The 9,214-nt window shown below is 39.1% G+C and overlaps 2 protein-coding genes across 2 annotated transcripts; one reads left to right on the plus strand and one right to left on the minus strand.

The window, feature by feature from the left end:
* Positions 1-3,117: 3,117 nt before the first annotated feature.
* PCYB_142230 (asparagine-rich protein) lies at positions 3,118-6,556 on the plus strand (the record flags this gene model as incomplete). The annotated part of the gene is made up of 2 exons (XM_004224694.1): positions 3,118-3,137; positions 3,193-6,556. 2 exons carry the CDS (start codon positions 3,118-3,120, stop codon positions 6,554-6,556), a joined length of 3,384 nt encoding a protein of 1,127 aa, XP_004224742.1.
* A 1,705-nt stretch (positions 6,557-8,261) lies between these two features.
* On the minus strand, positions 8,262-8,794 carry PCYB_142240 (ubiquitin domain containing protein; the record flags this gene model as incomplete). Its single annotated transcript, XM_004224695.1, has 2 exons — positions 8,262-8,353; positions 8,656-8,794. The coding sequence occupies 2 exons, from the start codon at positions 8,792-8,794 to the stop codon at positions 8,262-8,264; spliced, it is 231 nt and encodes a 76-aa protein (XP_004224743.1).
* Between the last annotated feature and the right edge of the window lie 420 nt (positions 8,795-9,214).

Consider the following 9,214-nt stretch of genomic DNA (forward strand, 5'->3'; position numbering starts at 1 on the left):
GAACCATTTTTTCCCTATTAAATTAATAAGTCCTTATGGAACATTCTAAGGTTATGCTGTCAAAGTAGCAGATAAAAAAACGGGGGAATGGTGCGTTCTCTTTAACACCCCGAAGACGTGCAATAATGGTGACTTGGTATGCCCTTACGAAAATCTGCACATGTGAATATATCGCAACACATTTCCGTTTTGCGGTTTCCCCCGAGTTTCAGTTCATTGTGCAAATGTTATGCATGCCAAACGTGCATATGTTAACTGCGTAGAGGATGTCATTCCACGTTGCTCTTTCCCTTTTCTGTTTCATTTTTTTCCAAACACTGTTAAAAGTTAAACAAAAAAAAAAACACCTTTGAGCAGTAAAATTGTTCTCACCATAAAAAACATAAAACATGTTCACTTCACCACGTTTAAAGTCGCGTGATCCGCAGGCGGTTTGGCAAAAATCGTGAAGAGAATTTTTAATGTATTCACTACGCATATGTTTATTGTTTATATGTAGGCCATATAAACATGCAGTATATACCCCATATATATACATCTTCACTGCGAAGATCCCACCAACATACACCTTCTTTCCCTACTCCATGCACGTTGTAGAAGCTGCAGCTGTAAAGGTTGCTACTAAAACATGCGCAGGAAGATATTCCTTATACTTCTTAAGAGAAATGCGTAAAAAATTTGCTTGTGGGAGAAAGCGCGTCATTGTTTAAGCGAACGTTTGTTTTGCTTCCTATCACGCAAACGCTTCCCCGACTGCACGAACTACCCTCTTCTATTTGCAATCGAGCAAGGGGCAAAGGGCAAAGGGCAAAACACGCTTTAATTTTACAGCATGCTTGCAATACGTATAAATGATGTATACCACATGTAAAATGTTACATGCGTAGTATTTATTATGTGAAAGGTTTATATTCATTTGAGCATAAGTATAGTATAATATAACACGTGCAATTATTAGCACATATGCGCAGCGATTTTTTGCTTCGCGTAGAGCACTGAATAATGCATTGTAAAGAGTGACGGATAAAAATTGCGAATTTATTGGCCCCCACCTACCACTTAGCAAACACATTTTTTTCTGAAGCGTTCCCTTTTCCCCCACTCGGCGGGTTTTATGTCACTTCTTGTGTTTAACATTGCTCAAAAAAAGCGAAGGGGAAAAAAGTAATTTCCTGTTAACCTTCAGTTTCGGCGGCAAATGTCACTCGCGCAAAAATAATATCGCGGGGGGTATTATATGATCATTGCGTTTACGCGTTTATCACATGTATACATGCAATACATATATATATCATATATATTTATTTACGCATGCTTCGTATGTACTATATAAATATATATAAATAAATACTGCTCACATTACATGCAGTACATTCGCGTATATTCCTTTTCTCCCACCACCAGGGGCTGCCCTGCGAGTAACCTGTTTACATGTTTATGCGTTCACGCGTTTGTAATGTTGCCGTGAAAAACCAAAGCAAACAAAAACCAACTGCATGAACGCATTATGTTACCCCATGTACACCTCATTTTTCCTATAAAAAAAACATGCGTGTTTTGCATTGTACATTGTAACATACATGTACAAATAACGCATAAACGTTCGCACGTACAATCGCTGTTTCTTGTGATCCCACTTCGCAATCCACATACATGCATGGCATTATATATGCATATAATACGTATATAATAAATGCATATGTACCGTATGTTTATCTTCACATTGCGTTTTAATTTATTCATCCACCCATTCGTTCGTCCGTTCGTTCGTTCGTCCTTTCGTTCGTCCGCTCGTTCGTTCACCCGTTCGCTCGCTCGTTCGTTTTATTTTTCCCTAGCAGTTTTTTTAAAAATAAACGGAAAGTAAAAGAGAAGGAAAATTCGTTTTCCATTTGCCCAGTTTTTACATCCCTCATGTTTGCATATAATTTTTTTCGCAACGTGAGTGATTAAGCAATTTTATTTACAATTTCGCAGGGTGACACAAATTGCGTTCGCCTCTTTTGAGTGTTATAAAATCAACAAACCTGTAAAATAGCATCACCTGCGCGTTTTGCATATACGCACGTGTACATGTATATATATGTACCATAAACAAACACCCACGTGTACCATTTTTTCGCAACAAATACGCGCCTTTAATATGCAAATGCGCATATGTACAGTGTACACACGTACAGTAGTATACGCACAGTATAAGTATGTACATGCCTTTTTTTAATTAATTTTTTCTCCATTCACGTGCCCCCCGTTTGTGTTTTTTCCCCTGCTATTTTATGCTTTAACATTTTTTTTGCACGGGGATTGTACTTTGTTAGGAAATTTACGAGTCACGCAAAGCGCGGCATTGTACTACGTACGTACGCACGGACGTACATTTATATAGGCAGATTTATAAAGGCAGATTTATAAAGGCACATTTATATAGGCACATTTATATGGGCACATTTATATAGGCACATTTATATAGGCACATTTATATGGGCAGATTTATATAGGCACATTTATATACGTACACATTACGTGCATTCGCGTTTGCAAGTGTACATATGCCCGAACGTGTTTACATGTATGCGTTCATGCAAACACGAGTTCGAAGAGGTACACCAGCACGTATTTGTACATGTGCGCATACGTGTTCGCCTACAATTTGCTAACACTTTCAGCTAACGTCAAACATCAGAGAGAGGAAAAAGGAAAAAAACAAAAATGAGCTGCATGGATGTGAAACAGGAAAATGTCCAGAACAATGAATCAAACTTGAACGAAGTAGGCCAGAGCGAATGAGTGAATATGTGCATGCGTGAAAATGCACATATGTGGGCAGGGGCATATGTGCCCTTTTGGGGCCCACCCACGAAGTTTTTTCTTGTTGGCACTTAACTTTGCCGTTACCCATGTGCACCTGTTTTTCCCCCTAGGCCCAAAACATTGCAACTACGGATGGAGGCAATAAAAAGGGAAACGATGACAACATGAAGAGGTAGCAAGAAAGACGAAAAAGGAAAAATTGTGCACCACGTGTGTGTATATAATATAGATATATGAACAGCGTAGTGACAGAATGTGCCACTTCGTGATCGTGCTTTTCATTTTGCAAATGCGCACTTTTAATGCATGCAGGATTTGAATAACGCGTGAACCGCTTCAACACATGTATTTTTTTTTTTTCTCCCACCCTTCCTTTGGTAGGTATAGCAAGAACCCCCGAAATAATAGCACATCGAGATCGTACAACCAGCAAGGATTCACAAACATCAACCAGAGTAGCAATCCAGAAGGTATGGATAACGAATGGAATAACTTGAGGAGTGGCTCAAGCCACACGTTTAGGAATGCAAATAAATCTAACGAAAACAACAGCTTTTCCTCGATGAATAAGAAGAGCCACGTAATGGATCAAGGAAACTGGAGGAAAAAAGAAGACGGCAATTCACCTAACTATAGAAACAATAACTTTAACAGTAACGAAATGAATACCAATATGAATAGCGCAGAAGGATCCAAATATAATTATAATAAAAATATGAGCAGCTCGGATAATTCAAAGTATGGTTTTAGCAGGAATTACAAGAACAGTCATAGTAAAAATACGAACAGGAACAACTCCCTCATGAAAAATGCAAGCTCCGGAATCAGTGCAAAAGGAGTGAACAAAAACACTAACAATAATAGTAGTAACACGAATAATGGTATTAGTATCAGGAGCGGCACACCGTCAGCCAGTAGCAATACCATGAACAGCGCGAACGGTGTGAATATCGCCAGTCCAGATAACTACACAAATAGCGAAACAATGCCAAATAATCAAAACAATGCGAAAAATTCAAATCAAAATGATTTCACAAATATGGGGGGAAATTTTAACAACAATTTTAGCAACATGAATAACAAGGCCTTTTACGAAAGTGCAAATAAAAATAACAAGTTTACCAAATCGGACATGCAAAGTGGTGCCGGAGGGGTTAACTTTAGTAGTAGCCCAGATGGCAAGAAGAATATCAACTACAAGAACAACCAGTACAGTGGGAATTTTAAGAATGAGGGAAGTGGCATGCCAAATAGAAATATCAACATGGATGAAGCAAATCAAAATATCCCCGCTGAATTTAATCCCAACATGAATTATAATTCGATGCAAACGAAATATACTACACTGATAGAAAATACTGCGGAGAGTAAGAATGCGAATTCGATGAATACTGGGTTTAACAACCCATCTAGTAACTTAAATAACTCGGCATTCTACAAACAGAAGTATGAAAATAACGATGCCGTGAATGGCGCGAATCAAGGCAAGAATGAATATCTGCCTTATGGGGGCCAAGGGGCAAACAATAAGTACTACGCGCCGCACACAGGGGGCAACAGCGGTAGTAATGATGGGGGAATCATGAACAGGATGCACTCGCAGAACGACGCCTTCATGAGCTACGACAACCAAAATAAAAAGGGAAATATGTACAGTAGCGAAAATGCCAACAGGAATAGACTAAATTATGCGTTTAATGCGAACGCCGGAAATATGGGTCACATGGGAACAAGCGGAAATAATGGGTACCCAGAAATGAGTAACCCGTCCGGTGCTAACCGAAGCGGCATGGACGCAACACATAATTTTTACCCGCACTCTTCAGGGAACCCCAATTTTAATAATCCGGGGTCCTCCAATGCGAACCACTTGAACAGCATGGCTCCCAGCGATAACGCAAATTTTACCAAAAGGGAGTGTCTAAACGTGGATAATAACTATTACGCACCCCATGTACAAAATCAAGGAGGCTACCATTTTGAAAATGCAGGCGGTGCGAACACAAACGTAAATTTTAACGCTCAATCGGATTTTGGCAACAAAGGAACAACAAGTACTTTCAACAACGTCGGCGTTGTAACGAACCCAGGCGTAAATAGCAACCCCAATTTGAATAAAATTAATTTGACGAATAACAATGCAGCGAATAGTACGAACTTTTTTCCTGGAGCAACAGGGGCTGGGAGAAGCACTAATAATAATCCCAACATGAATAGTGCAGATAGCCAAAATGTTAACAATGAGGAAGAGGATAATGACGACTGGGGAGAACTAGGGGAGGATAAGTATATAGACATTAATTCCATTATTAAAAAAAAAAATGTTATTCTGAATCAGCTAGCTGATTTGAATATGTCCAAAAAGGGAAAGGACAACAAGAACAAGAAAAAGGCCAAGGGGAAGAAGGATGATGAACCGTTCTTTCTGACAGGGGCAGATGCGAGTACGTCACTTGGAGAGAAGAAAAAGAATAAAAAAAATAAAAATAAAAATGCAAAGGGGGGTGGTAATAATAAGGAGAAGGAGAAGGAGAAGGAGAAAGAGAACGAGAGTGGTGGAAAGAACGCCAAGGATGCAGAAAATGGAAGCAATGATCAGTCAGCCGGCAAGAACAAGGGAAAGAAGGGAAATGTCGGTAGCGAAACGGATAGCAAAATGAACGAAGGAAGCACATCAGAAGATCGAGCAAACGAAACGAATGATAATGCCTGTACGAAGAAGGACGAAACGAATGAACTTGACAAAAATGATGACTCACAGCAACAGCAAAATGGCGAGAAAAAAGAAATCACAGAAAAACCAGCCAAAGCTATATATGTGTTTAAGAGAAAAGAAAATATGTCCCCCCTGGAGTATATGGAAAGACAAATAAAAAGTCTTCTGAACAAATTAACAGTGGAAAATTTTCCAATCATTACAGAAAAAATGTGCCAAATTATGGACTCACGTACCAATACAGACGAAATACAAACTGTTGTAAATGAAGTGATTAACAAAGCTGTTTTGGAACATGACTGGTCAGAAATGTATGCCGATGTTTGTCAAGCGTTGAAATGGAGATCTCCAAATTTTGAAATGAAAAAAAAATCCTCCTTCGAGATTGCACTGTTAAAAAAAATCCAAGAAGAATATGAAAATTTACCAAGCACCTTCGAATCGACCATGAAGGAAAAATTAAAAAATGACGAAAATGAAGAAGAGTTAAGTTTCGTTGAGCAAAAACAAAAGAAAAGATTATTTGGAATTGTAAAATTGATAGGGGAATTATTTCAAAGACAAATTGTATCCATATCGATTGTAATTAGCATAGCACATGATTTATTAATAGCTTTTGAGGAACCGAAGGAATATTGCATTGAAGCCTTCCTCCAGTTAATTTATTCCACAGGATTTTTTATCGACAAGATGGAAAAGTATAAGAACATTTTAGACACCTGGTTTGGTCGACTTAAAGAATTGCAAAGAAAAAAAATGTATTCCAAAAGGATAAAATTTGTAATTCAAGATGTTTTTGATTTGAGATTATCCGAGTGGAGAAAGAAGACGCATAAGGACACAGCCAAAGGTTTGAATGAATTGAGATCCCAACTCGAGACGGAAGAAATGATGGGAGGATCCATTCACCTGGCGCAGCTCGGAAATATAGTTATTGTTGGGGAGAGGCATAATATCAGGAACAATGAGTCCTACTCCAAGTATATGCAGGAACAGGAGAGACTTAGCAAGGCAAACCAGAAGAAGTGAAATTTTTTAGGAAGTTCAAGCGCTGGGGGTACGAAGTGGAGAGGAGAAAAAAATGTGCAAACGTTTGTGACTCCTCCCTCCGAATCGCTTACCTTTTCGTAGGAGAAGCTCACAACAGCACCCCCCACCATACCCAGCAAGAGTTCTATGCCGCATTTGTGTTTGTATGCTTGTTCACCACCACGACGCGCACACACACGTGCACAGCCACATGCACAGCCACATGCACAGCCACATGCACAGCCACATGCACAGCCACATGCACAGCTACATGCACAGCCACATGCCCAGCCACGTGTTTGTATTCGCATGAAGACACACGCGACGCGCTCTGCAGACACACGCATATTCTGCATATGACGGGTGGGGCACATCTCAACGAAAAACGCGTATAAAGTAAACACCTTGTCGTAATGCAGAAATGCAGTGTTCTTACGTGCAGTTTCTTTTGTAAGTGTGTATATAACTCACCTATTGTGCACGTTATCTTGATGTAAATGTCGCTGTATTCTGCGCGCTTGCGTCAAGCGTGATTGTTATGCCCACTGCGAGAGAGGTATGCATTTGCACATGTGAAGAAGTGCAAATTGTCATGCGCACACATGTGCAATGTTGTGCATCATATGTGCACATAACGCGAGAGAAAAGGGGAAAAAAAAAATACCTGTCAGGTTATGCTAGGATGTAATTATTGTATAGTATAGTACAGTACAGTGCTGTTTCACCTGTCGCGTTTCGCATACCACAGCGTCGCGGCCGTGCAATGGCGTGCCTGCCCACCTTGTTCTGTTTAAAAACACACTTTTTCGAAAAAGAAAAATTTGTGATACATAAAATTTTTGTTTTTTAAAATGTAAAAAACGCATTTTTTTTTTTTATAGAGTACCCTTCCCTTCACGTTTATTTATTTTTTTTTTCCATTTTCCACATGTATACAAATTTAGAATATCATATCCCCCCTTTTGTGTTCAGTTATGCTTTTATTATAACCATTAAGATTGTATTTAAAAAATATGAAAAGGTACAAATTATGAAGTGTACTTGTGGAGGGGTAGGTCCACACATGTGTGCTAAGTAAGGAGAAATAAATACTGATGGTTGTGCATTTCCGTTGGGGGGGAAAACGCTCATAGGGGAACAACTGCGGGGGAAATGAAAAGTTTTGATTCCACTTTTGGTTCACATTTTTTTTTATACTTTTTATAAGCGCAGAAAAAATGTTAAAGGAGGGGATCAGCAAAATGTGCCCATCTTGTCAATCTTTGCATTCGCCATGGTGCGTCACATGCTCATTAATACATGTTCAGCGTCACGTGGTGCGTGTGAGGGGGGCACCAGACATGGATGGGGGAGGAGGGTTAGGCAAAATGGGGGGGAAACGTATTTGTTCGAATGCGATAATGTACAAATATGCATAAAGGCTGCACACCCGGAGAACAAATTTGGTGCGCTCGTCAAATAGGTGCCCCTTTGTAGAACGAAAAAAAAAAGGAGAATTAGCCAAGCAGTAAAGTGGGCAACAGCAAATGAGCAGCTAAACTTTTTCAAACGTTTTGGTACAAATGAGGCCAAAAAAAAAAAAAAATGGCGCGTACACATCATACGTGATGCGCAATCGTGTAATCCTGGACGCGAAAAAAGCAATAAACATTCGCTGCAAATATGTTGGGGAATCAAATTCCGGTCTCGTTCTGTTCAGTCAAAATTATCCTCCTCTGAGTTGTAAAATCATGTGAATGGTTGAGCCGGGCACAACTCTGTAGTCGCTGAGCTTCATGTCGTCATGCATTTGTTTCCCTTGAAAAAAAAAAAAAGGCAAAAAAGGTTACCAATTTGGGGTGTAACGCGGGGTATGCCACGTGCACACTGCTAACTGGGTTATCGCAGCTGTGTGGACCAAGTTGGTGCGACATCAACGGGGGTCTCTCCAAATGATCAACACGAAGCGAAGACGAATTGGGAATGAAACGAAAATGTGAATCAATGCAAAAGAATGCAAAAAAAATGCAAAAAAAATGCAAAAAAATGTAATAAACATTTGCTGAAAATGTAAAAAAAAAATGCAACAAAAGGTGTGCAATATTGGCAAGGGAGCAAACCTGAGTAGATGAGCCGAATCTGCTTTGCGTCTATTCCTTCCTTTTCCTCAATTGCCATCTTTATTTGAAATACGGAACTGGATGGTTCAAAATTAAACGACTGTCTTTTCCCGGTCAGGGTTTTTACTAATATTTGCATTTTTCTCCTTTTTGTGTAAATGGAAATGTGCTCCCCCTTATTCGAGGATGTTACATTTCACATAAATTTTGAGCGTGCTCCTGGGATTATGCAAGCGTGTAAATCAGTTAACGTAACCTTTTTCGTTTGATAAAAGTGGAGGAAGAAGTTGCGAAAAAATGTGAGAAGTGGTATCTTAAACGAATTGCGATTTGCTTTCTGTTTTGTATTTATTTTGTTTTTCTTTTTCTCATGACATTTATGCTTTGACTATTTGTTTACTTATTCATTCATTGATCCATTCATTCATTTGTTTTTTTTTTTTTTTCAATTGACATAAATGATATTTTTCTTCCCTTCATTGCGAAAGGATACATGTCACTTTTTATGTGGAGTTGGAATGTGTATGAGTAGTGCGCATAAAGGGGACTCTTTTATTAT

Source organism: Plasmodium cynomolgi, chromosome 14 (assembly GCF_000321355.1).
Source record: "Plasmodium cynomolgi strain B DNA, chromosome 14, whole genome shotgun sequence".
Lineage (NCBI taxonomy): Eukaryota > Apicomplexa > Aconoidasida > Haemosporida > Plasmodiidae > Plasmodium > Plasmodium cynomolgi.